This window comes from Urocitellus parryii, chromosome 12 (assembly GCF_045843805.1).
Source record: "Urocitellus parryii isolate mUroPar1 chromosome 12, mUroPar1.hap1, whole genome shotgun sequence".
Lineage (NCBI taxonomy): Eukaryota > Metazoa > Chordata > Mammalia > Rodentia > Sciuridae > Urocitellus > Urocitellus parryii.
Window position 1 is genome coordinate 60,216,791 of NC_135542.1, and position 19,076 is coordinate 60,235,866.

Genomic DNA, 19,076 nt, shown 5'->3' on the forward strand with positions numbered 1-19,076 from the left:
CAATTAACACCTGCCTTTTTGACCCAAACCAGAGCAATTTTTTTCTTTTATTTCCTTGTTTTGTTATTAATTCTGATTATATTTAATTCAAACTTTCTGGGACCAAGGTTTTAACCGGAATAAGCAGAATTAAAAAAAAAAAATTTTCTTCTTCCAGTTTGAGCCTGCAGATTAGTAATGGTTGCCTGACACTTGTTTTGCTTAGACAAAGAATGTAGGGGAAAGGGGGAGGATGTCACCAAGTCACTGTAATACAGCTGTAGTAAAAAAAGAATAGAGTAGAGAAAACAAGACAGACTGACAATAGGTTTCTGGAAAACAAAAGATACAGCTGGGTTTCTTTGCTCTGCCTTGGCAGAACCTGAAAATTATACTCAATCCATCTCTACAGAGACAGTATACTCATTCAGTAGACCAAAATCATTCATAAAATCAGGCTGCAATCGCTGTCTTCAGGTTTAGTATCATGTAAATGGTCAAAACTAAAACTAAATGTTTTAAAATCAGCTAAATGGAGATGGTCAGCTTTAGTCAGAATAATTTTGATTTTGCTAAACATTGCTACAAACTTAAAAAGACTTGCTTTCTGTGTATTTCCTTTTTCACTCCAGTTACTATGTTCATTCAACAAATTAACATTAGCAGTAGTGTTATGGCTGTAACGTCTAATCCTCCTGACAATATGAAAGCAAGGAGGAAAGATAACATTGAGTATAGTCATTATGCACCAGAAATTGTACAAAGCGCTTGACATAAGTCATCTTATTTATTTTCCTGAAAGTTCCTAAAACAAGTAACCCCTGTCCTTTAATAAGATAAACAATGAATCTTATTTTTTATAGTTTGCTAAATACTAAAAAGTTAAGAGCAAAGCAAAATAACGGTATTGGCTATACATGTTCTGATATTTATTAGTTTTAAGGCTTCTACAAGACCAATGATCTTTCCAGATTTGAAAACACTTAAAAAAATCACAGGTATTACTATTTCTGAACACTAATTATATGCCAGACATTGTATTATCAGCTTTGTATTTTAATCACCATATTTTTTTTATAGAGATGAGTATTATGATTGTAACTTCACACAAAAGAAGAAAGTGACAAAATAAAAATTTTGCATCCTTGGTCTGTCTCCTCGATACTGAAATTCTACTGAGATAATACACTCTGCTATGTCTTCCTTGGATTATTCTTAAAAAAAAAAATACTAATAACAAAGCTAATGCAATTTCACTATTTGGAACCCATGAAGCATCATTATAAAATGGGCCAAAGTTTTGGTCTATTCCCTCAGTACTTATTTGCTCACTTGTAATCATTCTCTTGATTGTGCCTCCCACCTGGGATCTGATAAGCAAATTTTTACTTGGCTCATTCCCAGTTCCACCTGCTGCTCAGATATGTCTGATTGCCAGTCCCATTAGTTCTTTGGGTTTTATCATGAAAACAAACAAATAAAAAACAAAGACGTGCTATCCTCAGTTTATAAATCTCTAGAAGACAGATATATTATTTGTGCTTAATTTTGTTTTACCAACTAATACGAAGAAATAGGAATCTGGTGGGGTAGCTCAGTTGCAGAGTGTTTGCTTAGCATACACAAGGCCATGAGTTCAATCCCCAGCTCTTAAAAAAACAAAAACAAAAAAAGGGACTCTAATATATACACAAGGTTAAAATCTTTTTAGGGATGAGGGGTACCAGGGATTGAACTCAGAGGCACTCAACCATTGAACAAATACTGGTGCTTATATGCTCATTACTTTTTATTTTCAGTGCTGACAACTATAAATCTTTTCATCAATGCAAGTAATTACCATCAAAGATTATCTGTAGTATCCCTAGGTAGCAGTAAGAGCAGGTAAAATGTCCTTTACCAAACATTTGCTTAAGTAAGATATTTCTAAGCATAAGAGATGAGTAAGCACCAATCACAATGTATCATGGATGCTGGAAGGCTTTCAAAGCTTCAAAAAAAAAAAAAAAAAGTTTTGGCTTATGCTAACAACAAAAACAAAAGAAACTCCACCCCATTCCACCCTTGAAATGTGTCATGAAATTCAAAGCTCAACTAAACATTATCTATTGGTTGAAAAGAGATTTTCTTAGAAAATAAAAATCTCAGTGTATACATTTTGTGTTTTATCCTTGTTAGAATTTAATGTATTAACTTAAACTCACTATAAGCCTTAAATCATTGTTTTTTATAAGATACAATTATGTTCTGCCCCATATCAAGAATACAAATTTCTTTTCCCCCCTACTTGAACACATGATACCTAATCTATACATATTTATTTTTATTTTTGGTTTGATTGAACCCAGGGGTGCTTTACCACTGAGCTATATCCCAGTTCTTTTTATTTTTTGTTTTGAAACAGGGTCTTGCTAAGTTGCTGAGACTAGTCTCAACTTGTGATCCTCCTGCCTCAGGCTCCTGAGTTGCTCGGATAATAAGCATGTGCCACTGTGCCTGGCCTATACTTATTTTAAAACTACTTTGAACATTTCCCCATGTTTTTTCCCATTTTATTAATCTTTTTGTGAAATATATTTTTATATAATTTGACCAAATATTTGAGGTCAGTGTTCACTTTAAAGTGCTCTGTTCTGAGCACTTTAAAGATTTTTCTTTCTTTCTTTTGTTTTTATTATTTTTACATGTTTATATCACAATTTTGTACAATAAAATCTGCACACTGTAATTTTCCCTTTTGTTTCTGTTTACTGATCTGGGAAAGAGTTTCCTACTGTTCAGAAGTTTGATTGTTAACTCCATTTTATACTAATTTACCTCTGATTTGCATTTACATACTTTTAGTTAGTCTTCTTATCCCTCTTATGATACCAAAGATCTTAAGCCTGGTGCAGTGGCAGATACCTGTAATCCCAGCAATTTGGGAGGCTAAAAGTAAAAGGATCTCAAATCCAAGGCTAGCCTCAGCAACTTAGCCAGCCCCTAGAGCAAGACTCTGTCTCGAAATAAAAAAAATAAATAAAATAAAAAGGACTGGGGATATGGCTCAGTGATTAACCAAACAAAAACAAAAGCAACAAAAAAGATTTTATGTAATCTATTAACTATTATCCCTCTGTAGCGACTCTGTAGGGTTTTTTGTTTGTATGTATGTTTTATTTTTTTAATTTTGGCAGTTTAACCTTGGGAATGCGTATATAATTTCATTATATTAGATATAATAGCCTGAGGGTATGGAAATACAAAAAAGCATGCTTACTCACTGTTTAACAATTAACTATCAAGTTAAATTAGTCGAACTCAAAATTATATGATTCTGATCATATATGCAATCACCATTAATCTAAAGAAAGACATTTACCACGATGAACATTTATTCTAATAAAGAAATCATAATTTTCATATGCATACAAGAAAAGTAAATCAATCACATAACTGATAAACCATTAACCTCTAATTTTCTGTACCAATAAAAAGCATTAGAAGAACTAATAGAAAACTGTGAATTTATCTATGCAGATCAAAGAAAAAAACAGTTTGTCTTCTATATAAAACAGATTGACAAATATGTATATTTCATAAAGAACAAAACTGGAAGTTGACATACATTTAGTTGGTTAGTAACTTTCAGTCATTTCTAGATCACCACTGATGAATTCTATTATATTTTCAACAGAGAGCAATCTTAAAGCACAGTGGCTAGAGATTTGGAGATCTTTTAGTTAGAAACCCAGTGAGATCAGATTGACAAGCTAACATTTATTTTTAAATATTGTTTAAAAAAAAATGTGTGATTACTATGTGCTAGGTCCTAGGCTAAGTATTTTATAAACATTTAATACATACATACATATACACAACACACACAAAAAAACATAAAATGAGGACTATTTTTAATATCATTTTTCAGATAATAAACCAAGGTATCCAACTAGTAAACTTCATGTTTAAGTACAATACCATGCTGCTTCATATGAATCCCCCCCCACCTTTTTTTTTTAGTACTGGGGATTGAACCCAAGGGCACTTTACTATGAGTACATCCCCTGTCCTTTGTACTTTTTATTTTGAGGGTCTCGATAAGTTGCTGAGCCTGGCCTAGAACTTGCGAAAGAATTGTTGAAAGAATCTTTAAAGATTTGTTGAATCCTGAAAGAATTGTTTTGCAATTATATAATTTGCATCAGTCTCTCAAACTGCTGGAATTACAGATGTGTGTCATGGTGTCTAGCTTGAATTCCTTTCTTTATTCAACCAAGAAATATTTATTGAGCACTTACTGTGGCTGTGTTATCTCGCCTCATAGAGCTTTATGGTACATACATTCAAATAAAGCGAAAATTAACAATCAGCAAGATTTGCTGGAGGTCCAAGCAGAGGATATGGTGGGGAAAGGTTATTTGAAGCAGAGGAATGTCGGCACAAAGGCCTAGTTAATGAGAGAGCATGTGGCATGTTTGAAGGTTATGAAAGTAACCTGGATCACAAATATGCTTTTGGGAATCATCGGCACACTTTTGTAAGTAATCTTGCAGTAATACTTTTACATAAGTAATCACATATTTTTGTCACCTCTCACAGCTAGCAACTACAAATGCTTGCCTAGTTTATTTCAGGGAAGCAAGGAAGGCAGAGATTTCCATGAATTTCTTAAATACCTAGGCCTAGCTTACATAGTACCCAAGGATTTATTTATTTCACCATGAAAAAGAAGTCCACCTGTGCATAAATGGATCGGTTTCTGCTCTTTTACTGACTACTGATGATATTAAAGTCTTAGTTTATTTATACTAGCAGTAAGGTTTATTTCCCCAGGTGAAGTATACAGGAGATGATGCCAAAAGCAAAAAGGAAGGCATTCCTAACTCTACAGTCTAGGAGTTTTTCTTATTTGAGTCATTTTACCATCTTGAACCTTTCCTTCACGATCTACCTTACATTACAGTAATTTGACATTCACTCATTTTTTCTGAAACATAAATTGTTAAGGGCAAGGAATCTTTCTTCCCGGGAGCTTCAGTAGTACCTAGCACTGTGACTGGACCATAAGTATTTGTTCAACTGAAGGCCATAACAGATAATGGTCCTGAGGTAAGGGACAACTATATCATACTATTTACTTTCTGAAAACTGCCAATTAGAAAAAACAAAGTCACTAGCATTTGTTTTCTTTCTATCTAGGTGCAACTATCTTAATTAAACTGTGATTAGATGTGGACCTCAATGAATTTTAAATTACCAGATTATTATATTTTCAGCATAGGGAAAACAAATGGCAAGCTCATATAATGAAACATACAATTTAAATGTTTGGGAAAAAAAACCTTCAGATTATTATCATCTGGTCCTTAAGTATGATAATTTCCATTGGCTCTAAACTCTGGCTGAGTTAATCAACCTTTATTCAGCCATGAGTTATGGTGCTACTGACTGTGTGAGTACAAGGTTAATTTCTTTACTAACAAAAATATTATGAACAGAGCCTGAGGAACCTAACCTGTATTTCCACTAGGAGCAATGGTTCACTACTTGCTAATTCAGTAGTTGCAGAGATTTTAGAGCATGACTACTGTGAATAATAAGAACTAATGTATATAGAAATAAAAGAAGTGGAAGACTAGATTTTGCTTTTTGATGTAAACCACTGACCCCTACAGTAGGAAAATAGCTGAAAGAATTGTTTGGCAATTTTATAATAAAAAACCAGCAGTAAAGATAAAATGAAATGATATAAAATACTCAATTCAAAAGAAGGCAAAAAAGGAAGGGGTAAAAAATCCCCAAGAACAGAAGGGACAAATATAAAACAAATAGCAAATATTTTTATATAGATGCCCCTTGACTTATGATTATATCCCAATAAACTCATCCTAAGTTGAAAATACTTAGTCAAAAATCATTTAATACACCTAGCCTACCAAACATCAGTAACTTAGCAACTCAGTACACTGTAGTGCTGTTAGCTGTTTACCCTTGTGATCGCTTGGCTGACTGGGAGCGGGGGCTGGCTGCTGCTGCCCAGCATTGCAAGAGTACTGTACCATGTATAGCTAGCTAGGAAAATTCAAAGTAGCTTTTACTGAATGAATACCATTTTCATATCATCATCAAGTTGAGAAGTCCTAAATCAAACTATTATCAGCAGGAGACCACCTGTATATTTAAATATATCTATAGTGAAAACTGTATTAAATATAAGTGATCGGAACACAGAAAAAGTGGAAGTTGACACACTGAACTTAACAAACATGACCAAATACCGTCTCTGAAAAATAATCAGGATCTAAAGGGAAAGGAAAGTGTACAAAAGAGAGTAGAGGGCAACTAGAAAACACAAAATGTGGACCTGGGACTCGGCTGTTGCTGTATCTTGCCTTTTTGGTAAGCCACCTCAATGTCCTTTTTCTCAGAAAGCAAATGAGATTTCTTATATCCCCCTGATTTTATAGATTCTCCTGCTTTTAAGAGACAGAGCAGCAGCATTTTAAAGCTAGGATAAGTGGTATTCTCAATCTGGAATACAGGTTTCCAATTAGGTTCTGAAATTTCAGATTTTCAGCTCATAGTCTACTAGAATATTTCTAAAAATGCTCATAATCAGGATATAAATTACTGATGGATCCATTATGGGTTAACTCATTGTTACATGCTAACTTATTGTCACATATGTATAATTGACAGAGATGCATTAGAAACATTATTAGAGAAACAAATGAAATAAATAGCTGGCACAGTACCTTTTGATAAACAATGGAGCACACAAGATCCTTGACAGCAGATAAAGATAGTTCTTGGGCTTCAATGGTAACACTCTCTCGTGTGAGGCCAATCTGCAGTAGAAATGAAACTGTATGCACAGAGCCTCTGGAGTTGGTGAGTGATGGTGCACTGAAGCTTCCATTAGAGAGTCGGGAAGAGAGTCCTGTCTGAGGACTTGAACACGGAGAAGGAGTTGGAAGCACAGGAGGAATAGTTGCAGGTAACACAGACTTCTGGGCTGATGGAGGAGAATTATTTGCAGACATCTGCCTTTCTTTAATCTTTAAAAAATAGCTGTCAATTATTTTTAAATGGTTATGAAAAGGTTTTCAAAATAACAGCAGTAAAAAAAAGTGACTGTACTTTTGGATGTAGATGAAATCTTCTTTATTTCCTCTATTAAGCCATTCATACCGATGATTACAAATTCTATCACTGTGAGTTGAATGCACAAATAGTCCTACTTCTCTTAATATCAGTCCCATCAAAAACAGTCTTGTTTTTAGGGCCACAATCAAGGATTTGTACAGGATTTCACATTACTGAGTTATCTTCATGAGAATACAGTTGACAATGCTTATTTACTAAATATCTTCATCTATATTAAGTCTGTTTTTGTCTCTCACTTTTCGTTTCATAAGATACACACTGAATCAAAATTGTTTTTCTGTCAAGATGAGAGCCTTCTGGTTTAAAAAATAGTGTTTTAGATTAATTTATTCAGTACTTATCCTTTGGTACACCGATTTGACAAGACACTTTCTCAAATCACTCTCTCAAATGTCCTCATTTTCATTTGGGGGGGTAAACTTTTCTATGATGAAGTTAAAAGCTTTTAAAAATAGTACACGCATATTTCATTTGATGAATGGATCCATCAAGAAAAGTAGATGCTTTCTGAAATGCTGTCAGCCTAGAAGGAATTTTTTAAAAGTTTAATAGTTTATATTCACTTGACATTAATTTAAAAAAATGTATGTATTCCAATACTTTTTTAAAACGATAATTTTTGGTTGTATGTTCTTAATTCACAATGAGTAGCCATTTTTGGTCTAGCTATCAGAATCATTTTTTACTACAGGAATAATTTTAGAGAGAGCCTCCTGCTTTTAAAAATATCCCCGGCACTGCTAACACTTGAAACTTGAAGAAATGATCACTTTTAAAAAAGCTGCAAGATTTTAAATCAATGAAATTCAATACTTTCATTGTACAATTATAAATGAGTATGACAAGAAGAGAAAAACAGAAGGGATAAAAAAGAAAAGTAAAACTGACACAGATGTAAAACATATACCACCCAGTCATATAAAAGATGTATAACAATTTCCTAATATAGGTAAATTGAGTATTCTTTTTTTATATGTTAAAAGTCTAATACTGCAAAATATGACTCCTTACTTGCTTTGCTGACAAATTCCTTTAAGAAGGCTAAGGGACCAGGAGGGAATATACCGGACAACAAAGACATAAATACGTAAGATAGGAAAACAGGATAAAATGATTTTATCATAAGAAGTTCTAACAGTAGGAAAGACAACAGTAGATACAATTAAATATGTATGACAGTTGTTAGGAAAACAGTTCGGAAAGTTAAAAAACAAAAAACATTGGTATGACCCCACGTGGCTAAGTAAAATGGCTCATGAGAGGATTCTAAACTCTATCTATGTACCTATCAACAATTCCAATGACGAAAAAGTAAGGCATCCAGTGTGGACGTAGAGTGACATGCTGCAGAGTAGTTAATGGTGCTGAATTAGGATGAACATGACAGAACAACAAAGACATGCAGATACAGTATTATAAAAGAAAGCTCAGAGAAAACTGAGACCAGAAAAACTGTTAAAAGTATTTATAGCTACCTTCAAATAAATTATTATTCCACACTTATACTGTACAGTACCTAATTGTTCATTTCACATACTGTATCTCACAATACTTCTTTGAAAGTTGACAGAGAAATATTATCATTTTTGCAGATGAGAAAACTAAAGCACAAGGTAATAAAACAATTTACATAGTGTCACATGGCTATGAAGAGAGAGAGTGGAAATCAGAATGCAGGTTACATATTTTCTTTTCTAGTGCCTTCTCCACAATCACATAATATCTCTCAACAAGAACAAGGAACTGAGAATCACTTGCTCAGGGAGGATGTTGCTAAGGTTGACAGATCACACAGACAGAATTGCTCAACTTGTATTTTGCTTTTCTTTTCCAACTGTTTTAAATTATAGCTGCAGAAAAAGATTAAGAACTGAAACCTGAGTCTCTTGAATAAGAGACTTAAAGCAACTTTATGTGAGTTCAAGCCTCTGGGCCCAAATGCAGTCCACTCCATACACTTTGTGATCAAGTGTAATCACAAAGCTGACTCTGACAATCTTGGAGAAAGATCTCAGAATGAGAGAGTCATAATACAGAAGTTGGGTAGAGTTGCTTCAAATACTGGGGGCTAGAGAAGCAGATAAGCAAATTTCAAAAATTAGATACATAAAGTTATAACTCTTTAACTAAATCCAAGAATAGATTATGAAGCAAATGGTTTGTGAATAAACAGAGAATAAAATGGTCACTAGATGTCAGCCTGAATTCAAATAGAAAAAGTAATGCCAAGTCCACTGCATTTACAACTTAGAAAAAATGACTATTACAGCTTCTTAGATGGAGGAAATAATACCTTACATTCACTGAACTCTTATTATCTGCTGGACACTGTTCTAAACACTGTATATGTATTACCTTATTTAATCCTTACAACTCACTTTATAGTTGAGAAAATAGAAGTTCAGAAGTTAAAGTACTTTCCATACTATTTTTCCAAATATGTTGTTTGTGAGTTGAATGTTAAGTGTCATTGGGAAATGTACTGCTCTGTCAACTTACATAATTCTTTAGGGGAGAGCCTTGGAACTCTATTCTTAGCTTTACATTGTTTTTCATTATGTGTGCGTTAATGAAGACACAGGTGACATGCTTATACAATCTTCAGATTGAACAAATACAGGAGAAATAAAAACTAAAATGAGTGTGAAACTTTACAAGGATAAATGTAAAGCTTTGCATTTTTTTTCAGAAATTTAAATGTGCATCAGAAAAAGGAAAATGTTGACTTGGAAATTGTTCATATGAGACTGGATTATGAACCCAAGAGTTTAATATGCACTGTTAATATAATGGGTGACTAGAAAAATGATCAGAAAAAGAAGGAAGCCAAAGAGAAAGGTACCTGGGTTCAGCTGAAGCGCCACCCTGCCCCACCCAGAGAAGCACATTTTGTGAGAACAAATGGAAAGGAGCCTGAACTGCTGGAACCTATTTCCTATGAATCCATGGCATAATAAATGTTATACATATATATAGAGAGACTAAAAGACTAATGCAAAACTAAATTCCCTGGGCACCAAGAATGCATCAGCATCAATCTGTATACGGTAATGTTTATTTTCATGGCCCATATTTCTAGACCTACAGAGATTTAGAGTTGAAGAAAAAACTGCATCCAATAAAGGGGAAAGCAATGTCATGTGATAAACATGTGCTTAACAAAACCAAACAGACTAAGTGGTCATCAAATACTTAAAGGGGTATTAATAGAGGGATTGGTTTTATTCAGTGTTATTGCAGAAGATGGAAACACTACTTACTTACTTACTTGTGTAAGTTCCTATAACAATACCTAGCTTACAGTAAGTGCTCAAACTATTCAGTAAGTTTGAGCAATTTTCATGGTAACTACAAAAGAAATAGCAATTAAGGCCAGGCAAGTGGCGTATGCCTGTAATCCCCAGCAGGAGGCTGAGGCAAGAAGATCACAAATTCAAAGCCAGCCTTGGCAATTTAGGGAGGCCCTAAACAACTTAGCAAGACGCTGACTCAAAATAAAAAAAAATAAAAAGGGCTGGAGGTGTGGCTTCAATGGTTAAGCAACCCTGAGTTCAATCCCTGGTACAAAAAAATAAAAAGAAAAAAAAATTAAGCCTCTTAACCTTATGCTAAAGTCTGCAAGTGAGATAAACAAACTTCATTAAATCCTTGCAACATCCTTATGAGATTTAACTCTTACAGAAAAGGAACCAGAGTTTCAAGAAGTTGCTGGTTGCCCACAATTACATAGCTAATAAGTGATGGAACTGAGATTCAAACTAAAATTTTCTGGACTCCAAATCCCTTTTCTAATATTTCATTCCACATCAACCACCTAGCAACAGGTTGTCTTAAGAGGGAATGAACTCCATAAAATGTCTGACTCAACAGTTGTAAAAAGCTGAACTGTCACAATAAAGTAGTATAATATTGATGAACACTGTATACAAACCAATCTCTTAAAAATATAATATCACTGTTATATATTATTTGATCAATATCTTCCCAATAAATTTCTATTTTATATACCAATTAATATTAAATAGTAGTAACTAATAATACAATTTACCTAATAGAACTAATGATAACTGTTTATAATTACATATAATTTTCTATAAAAGTGATTTTTTTTTAAAGTTGCAGTATGAACAGTAAGAAACCAAGAAGTTGTCATATTATCTTCAGCCTACTCATTCCCTCTGTTTCCCTCTCCTTGTTTAGTTTAGGGAACTTTGATTTGCTCTGTCAGATGCAACAAGATGTAGGAAGCAAAATATCAAGACCAAGTATTAAAAAAACAACAACAAACCTAACAATTCTAATTTATACAAACCCTGGTATGTTGCTTTATTTTTTGTCTTTATGCTTCAAGTAGAAGACTGAAATAGTATATCTTATTAATTTATAAACTGTATATCAATTAGATATATTATTTTTAACAGCTATAAGAGAGGTTATAATCAAAGATAATAGAATTTCTGTTTATGTGGAACATCTCAGGTATTCTTTTGGGGAGCTGTCATATATTGTGTTTAAGTGAGTTTACATCATCTGTCACCATTGTTGAATGCAATCAAAACATAGAATTTTTTTTGGGGGGGGGCGGGTACTGGGGATTGAACTCAGGGGCACTTGACCACTGAACCACAACTCCAGCCCTATTTTGTATTTTATTTAGAGGTAGAGTCTCAATGAGTTGCTTAGCCCCTAGCTTTTGCTGGGTCTGGCTTTGAACTTGCAATCTTCCTGCCTTAGCCTCCCCAGCGGTTGGGGTTACAAGCATGTGCCACCACACCTGGCTTAAAACATAGAATATTAAAGGCATCATGAGCCCAGTCTGCCAAATTATTATAGACAAAGGTCTTGGAGGTTAAGGGACTTGGTTGAAGGTTACTGCATGGTATATAACAAGTTCATCTACCTTCTTCCTCTCAGAGTCATCTTTCCTATAACACATTATTTTCTACCTTAACAAAGTAGCTACTTAAGAGAAGCTCTAACAGCAGCATTTTCATTCAACAAATCCTCATTGAGTAAGCAATATTTACCAGACTGCTATGAGACACTGGAGTTAAGATAGCAGTGACAGAAACAGACAAGGCTCTCAAGGAACTCACAGACATTAAACAAACATTTGCATAAATAGCTAGGCAATTACAAACTATGAGAAGTGACATGACCATGCATACCAAGGGGACTTAATTTCAGTTGAGGTCTCAAGGAAGGTCCCTTTAAGTGACATTTAAGCTAGGACCATTTGATACATACTAGTCAGGAAGGCAGAGAGAGGCAACAGAATCATAAGAAGACAAAACATATCTAGCTACTAAATATTTCAAAAGATAGCTCATATGTTTTGAACGACCAACAATAAAAAAAAAAAAAAAAAAAAGATAGCTCATTATTTAGCGTAGCCAGCATTCTTTTTGTACTCAGTAAAAGCTAAAGAGGTAAAATGCTTTTCCTATTTGGAACAGTATATTTACCATGACTCCCACCAGCAAAAGGTCGTCCAGGTTCAATTTAGTTTTGTGTGCTAGGAATGCTAATGAAGTGGCAGGTTGGGTCTCCTCATCACCTCCATGTTATTATGTGCATGTACTCTTTTACCATGTAAAAAAATATATGACCTTTTTCAGTGCAACACTCACTGACTAGTGTGCTGAAGTCAATGTCCATGTTTTGCCTTGACAAGTTTCACTGTGCTTAATAGTGTGGATGTGGTCTTTATATTGTATATTGTGTAAAAACTCAAGTATCTGCCTATTTTTAAAAATACCAATATTTACTTAATACATTTTCAAAATCATGACTATTACTTTAGATTAATTCAACTAAATTGTTTCCTTTAAAACTCTGCTTACCTGGACCAGTGGCATTTGAATCTCAGTCCCTCCATTGTCAGGCAGAGAGTACTGAGAGGGCATAGTACCTGTACTCTCTGCTCAGGCACTGAAAATTATATCCAGTAATAAGATTACAGACTGCCAGTCTTGCAATGCAAAGTGAATCTATGCTGAGTTTCATATATCTTCATCTTCGCACCAGTAGTATATAAGAAATCTGATTGGCTAATATCCAAAGAGCAATTTCTCACATACCACCACTATAAACTAATCACACAAGTGGAGAAAACTTTATTCCTACGCTGAAATTAAAACTAAAACATCTCTTAAGTACATACCTCAATTGTTTTCATAAGACAACTGCTCCAAAGAAGTATACATATATAACAAGTTCAATTTGAATTATATAATTGGAGGGACTCAAAGTACGAGTAGCACAGAAGATGGTGATTATTAAATCAAATTTAAACTTGTACTAGCAAATAATTTCCCCTTATTCTGTATAGTTACTTTAAAAATGAGCAATTAATTTCACTATGGTTAATATTTTTGCCAATTATAGAATGTCTTTTTTAAAAACTGTACCAAAATTTCCCTTAAAAAAAGTGCATTTAAATTATCATCTATTCATTTTTTCCTGTATGAAGTGTTTTCAGTTCTTATGTAACTTAAAATAATTTAATATCCCCAAACTCATTACATTCTTTGTGTGTGTGTGGCAGTGTTTAACAGAAAGAAATGTCTATTTTAAAGGTCATCTGATGAAACCGAAAGCTTATAAAATGTGTACACTAAAAAACTCAGACTATCTGGTATACTTAAAAAATTAATTTTAAAGTATACAGCAGTCAACATTCTTGAATCTGAGTAATCCTGAAATGGGAACTGTTTTACAACTAGCTTCTCAAACTGGAATACTCAAAGTTCATCTGCTCAGGTCTACATCATTTATACTATTACCTTATGGAGCAGAAGCTACCTTAAAGATTTCTGTTGACACATTTTTAACTACTACTTTTACTAAAACTTGCAACTTCTTCCTTTCAGCTGAATTGCCATACCTGACCTCACCCCAGATTCTAATATGGGAAGAGGAAAGTAAAACGGGGAACTTTATGGAAATGTTCTGCAGCAAATCCATAGGTATTCCCTGCCCTTACTGCATTAAAAGTTTAAGCTTGACCTAAGCAAAAACAAAATCGCTAAAAACACCAGAACCACAACGTCAAGTACAAGTATTTTAAGCGTAATAATATTTTCTAGAGGACAAATCAGCGCATTTAAAAAGTTTTCGTTTCATTTGTGGCTAAAGTTCATAAATTTAGGCCATGTCCTGCAGAGTAGGAGTTCAGGGTGTAACTTATCCTTCCTAATCAAAGATGACACCGATAGTCTCATTTCCTGTGGGGATGGGTGTGGCTGAAGAAACAGTTATGTCCATGCCATCAATCTGTGCGTGGAAAGCTCTGCAGGTTGCCTGTCGCTTTATATTCGTGCTTGCAGACCGCAAGGCCTATGCTTCTGGTTCGGACAACTTGAAACAAAATAACAGGCAATCAAATAGTATGTGGTTATTTTTATTGCTCAAAGAAACAGTCGCACTCTTCAGTACTTCATCTCAAGAAAACCCTCCCGAAGCCGAGAACAACTCGGAGCAATGCTGCAACTTGCAAACCTAAAGGAATCAGGAAACCCGGGTGGGGGGACTCTCCAAGCACCTACTCACCCCTTTCAGACGGGTACAGCGTAAAGTGATGAAAGGAAACGAAAAGCCTCATGCAAAATTCGGCACTGTGAGTGGCGTCCGCAACTAGTTTGGGGACCCCGGGAACTGATGGACCCTGAAGGGCCGGGCGCGGTGGTCACCCGCGAGAGCGAATCCAAGTTGGCCTCGGCGCGGACGCCGGAACTTGGCCCCATCTGGCGGCCGCGCCGGCGCCCCCGGCCGCCCGCCGCCCCAACTTCCCGCCCAGCCCCGCGGCCGCCGCCCAGCCCCCGCGGGGTCCCGGTCCCGGTCCCGCGGCCGCCGCGTGCGGGTGGGGGAGGGGCGCCGCCGCCTCAGCCCGACGGGCCGGGAGAACAAAGCGGCGGCGGCGGTGGCGGCGGCGCGAACTTTTTCGGTGTCTGCTCCTCACTCCCTGAGGCGACTACTTACAGAGGCGGGCTCGGCCCGTCGTGAGAAACTCCGCGCCCGCCAGCGTCTGGGTCCCGGACCAGGCGCCAGCGAGGCTTCACGCGCCTCGCAGGATCCCGCCCGCCGCCGGCGCCCCTTCCTCCCCCCCTCCCGTCCCGTCCTGAGGCCGGAGGGCGGGGGGCCGGGGCGCGCGGGGCGGGGGCGCGCGGCCGGCGCGGCGCCTGCCGGGAGCTGTAGTTCCCCCGCGGCCCCGACCGGTGGTGTCCGCGCGGGAGGTCGTCCGCTCTCCGCACGCGGGTGAGGGGCAGCGGCAGCGTCCGGCGCGCCGGGCCTCTCCCCACGTCCTGTGGGGTCCCGGCGGCCCTGCGAGAGCTGGGCGGCGGAGCGGCGACGCCGCCCCTGGCGCGACCCCGTGTGTGCCCAGTCCCGCGCTGCACTGGAACCCCACCGTTCCCACTGACATGCCTTTTTCTCTTTGGCTCTCCGCTCCAAGGAAGACGATGGCGTCTAGAGGTGATGTCTCGAACTCGGGACTTCAAGGTGTCCGGAGCCGTCAGCAGGTCCCACCCTAAGACGCCGTCGACTCCCGCCCACATTCCCCTCCTACCCTCCAGGTGCCGCCTGACTCGGCGGCCGGGGCGGTCCGCACCGAGAAGGACGCCGCCGGGGCGCTTCACCTCGGCACCGCAAACCAGGAATGGCAATTTGCACTGTTTTCGCGTTTGCTCCTTGTCCTTCGAGTATGCTCCTTGTCCTCGAGTATGACCCCTAACATCCAAGTGAAGTGCAGTCGAAAATCACCGAACCTCGGCTCCTACACGCGGGGAAGCCAGGGTGACAGCGCAGGGCGAGTATTGGAGTGGAAGTCACATAGGGATCTAGGGGGAAGAGATGTTAAATGATAGATGTATGGGAGAAAAGCCAGAGCGGCTAATGGTCATTGTCACAAAAAGACGTCGTTTTCCTGTCAACATTTTATCCGAAATAATACTTAAGTAAAATACAGGGAAACAACTGGAGGGGTTACAGTCAATGATCCCCATTCAGAGGTCAAGAGGGAAGTTTTGAGAATGGAAAGAAATCCGACCTAAGTGGGCACCACCTTTTTTTTCTTTCTTTCTTTTTGGTACCAGGAATTGAGCCCAAGGGTGCTTAACTACTGAGCCATATCCCCAGCCTTTTTTGTATTTTATTTAGAGACAGGATCTTGCTAAGTTGGTCAGGGCCGTGCTATGTTGCTCTGGCTTTGAACTCTGAGATTCTCCTGCCTCAGCCTCCCAACCTGGGATTACAGGCGTGTGCCACTGCACCTGGCTGGGCCCCTACTTTTGATACCATATCATAATGTTAGTGGATATTCCTGGATTTGAAGTTTAGAAATGGGATTTTGTTGTGGCTGTTGCTGCTGCTGCTGCTGTTCTGGAGATTGAACCCAGGGCCTCACACATGCTTAACACTGACTTTATGTCTAGCTATCTCTCCAGAGGTCCTGGCCCCTATGGGGATTTTAAAATAAGTTCTATTAAAGATGGAACAAGTAAAATTGTATGTAGCCCTGCTCTACTCCGAAGCTAATTTTAAATGATGTTTCTGACACAGTCTCTGGAATTGTAAGCTGATGGTCTCCAGTAGCATCTAGCTCAATCTGATTATATTTTTGTATTTAGTCTTATTCTTCCATACTTTTTGTTTTAGAATTGAAAGTAGATTCATTTATCTTCTTTTCAAAGAACTCTCTTGCCTTACTTTGACTTTTTTTTTTCCCTTCCACTTCCCAAAGTTTTAGTCCAGCCCAAATATCCTTTTAGCAAAATTCCCAGGACCTCATTGGAGCAGTTTGCAGCCAGTCTCATCTCATTATTGACTTCCATTTTCTGTTGTAATCCTTAAAGAGACAGAGTTACTCTTCTAGAAGACCTTTTCTAAATGAATCAAACTGTTAATATACAGAGTTTTAAGTGCTTGTGAGAGAACAGATTGTTTATATGTACTTTATTTCACTCACATTGCTTTGCTTCTTTATAAAAATAAATTGTCTTCTCCACTGTAGTTGAATCTTTCAACAACACATTTAAACATAAGACGTTTTGTACCTGTAATGTTTTTGTTTGACATGAACTTCAACTTCCTCAAGACTGTCCATTCTTGTTCTAAGGGCATTACAGAGATACAGATCGGGTTTAATAAGTGATATATTTTATCCCTAAAAGAAAATGCAATCTGAATGACCCAGACAGAAGTTTTCTTCTGAGTGGTATTTTGTGAAAACAAAATATTAAAATCTTTCTCTTCCACGGCCACAGTTGCCAATCTTCTTTTCCCGTATGGAACATCCCTCCTCCTCATACTTAATGACACACACAAAGCCACACACATGGTACATAATATATGCCCAAAGCCAAAAGGGTCAAATTTTTGTGCCTTGAGACAGGAGAATTTCCTGATTAAAAATCCTAAGTACAAAAAAAAAAAAAAAAAAAAAAAACATGATTTGCTAAGGACCAGCTGGGTTTAATTGATAGAATGTAGTTATTGGAAAATTGTTTTGTGTTTATGTCTTTTTTCATGACCTTGGAACATAACTGAAAAACTCAGAAAGCTGTCAATATAAAGTTAATTCGGTAGTTATGGGGGGGAAAATACTTTAGGATCTATTTCTTTATCAACTGAGACACTTGATATAGACTTTGAAACCTCCTGCCTCTGTTTCCACTGCCATCACCTTGTTCATATCTCAGTTTGAATTACTACAAAAGACTTTCAGCTGTTCTCCTTCAAGACTATCTAGAATCATTATGCCCTTGGAACTGTCTCCTCTGATTTGTATGCTTTCAGTAATTATTCTGTACTCTGATAAATCTTGATATATAATTCTCTTGTCATTTGTCACATTTGAATTGTAAATTGTTTATCAGATCCTCCTGGGCTTTCTGTCTGCCCTTTCCCCTACTGAATTTGTGGAAGACCATGTCTAATTTTTTATTTACTCATCCATTAGCATAGTGCTTAGTAACTTTTGGCTTATTTGGGTGAATTTTTCAATATGTTTTTATCATATTGGTTAGCCTAGTACTCCTAAAATATTATGCAATAGACTCTGCATATATCCACATGTGTATTTATAACATCTGTATATAATCAAAAATATATAGCTCGACTAAGAGGAAGATTAGGAATATCTGGTAACTAAAGGGAGAGATTACTATATATGCCCCACCAAGAATTTCATTTGGTGTCCTTAAAAGTGAAAATTCAGTTAATTTGCAATAAAAAGCCAATTATGTTGTCTCCTCCCCCATAATTTCTGTTTATCTTTGTGATTATAATATGGGTTTGTCCAGGAAAAAAACAAAAGGTAATGCATAAATGTCCTAATGAATTTTTAAAAATGGAATTAACATTAGATTCCCTGTGGCTATAGAGCATTTCTTTTATTCTAGATTTAATATAATTGGGTATTAATTTTAAAACTCTCTTTTGAAAAACTGAAAACTAGTTACAATTCCTCCCTCCCTCGCTCTTTCCTTTTTTCTTTCTTTCTTTCTTTCTTTCTTTCTTTCTTTCTTTCTTTCTTTCTTTCTTTCTTTCTTTCTATTATTGAACTCAGGGATACCTTACCACTGAATACATCCCATCCCTGTTTATTTTTTTATTTCCTGTTAAGTTGCTGAGGTCCTTGCTAAGTTCCTGAGGCTGGACTCAAACTTGTGATTCTCCTTTCTCAGCCTTCGGAGTCACTAGGATTACAGGCATGTGCCACTGTGCCCAGTTAGTTATAATATATTTAAAAAGTCAACTGAGAAAGAGAACAAAGGTACTATGGATCTCATAGGAAGCTATTTAAATTACCACACCAGGACCTATCCAAACAGAGGAGTTGAACCCTCTCTCTCATATTGTGGAGCCAAAGGAGTCCATTGGAAGGAAGCAGCTGGGAAGGTACTTAGGACAGAGTCCCTTAGGCTCTGCCATTTAGTACCTTCATGCCA

At 37.0% G+C, this 19,076-nt stretch overlaps 1 protein-coding gene across 3 annotated transcripts in view; it reads right to left on the minus strand.

Annotated features, from left to right (window-relative positions):
• Positions 1 to 15,265, minus strand: part of Prkd3 (protein kinase D3) — a 69,636-nt gene extending 54,371 nt beyond the window's left edge. Inside the window, exons 1-2 of one of the 3 annotated variants that reach the window (XM_026405849.2) lie at positions 15,109 to 15,196; positions 6,717 to 7,651 (exon numbers count right to left, since the gene is read on the minus strand). In XM_026405849.2, the coding sequence (XP_026261634.1) occupies positions 6,717 to 7,004 (288 nt within the window). In that variant the 5' untranslated portion in view covers positions 7,005 to 7,651; positions 15,109 to 15,196. Of the gene's footprint in view, positions 1 to 6,716; positions 7,652 to 15,108 lie in introns of all 3 variants that reach the window. The other 2 variants (XM_026405850.2, XM_026405851.2) reach the window with 2 other exon arrangements.
• Between the last annotated feature and the right edge of the window lie 3,811 nt (positions 15,266 to 19,076).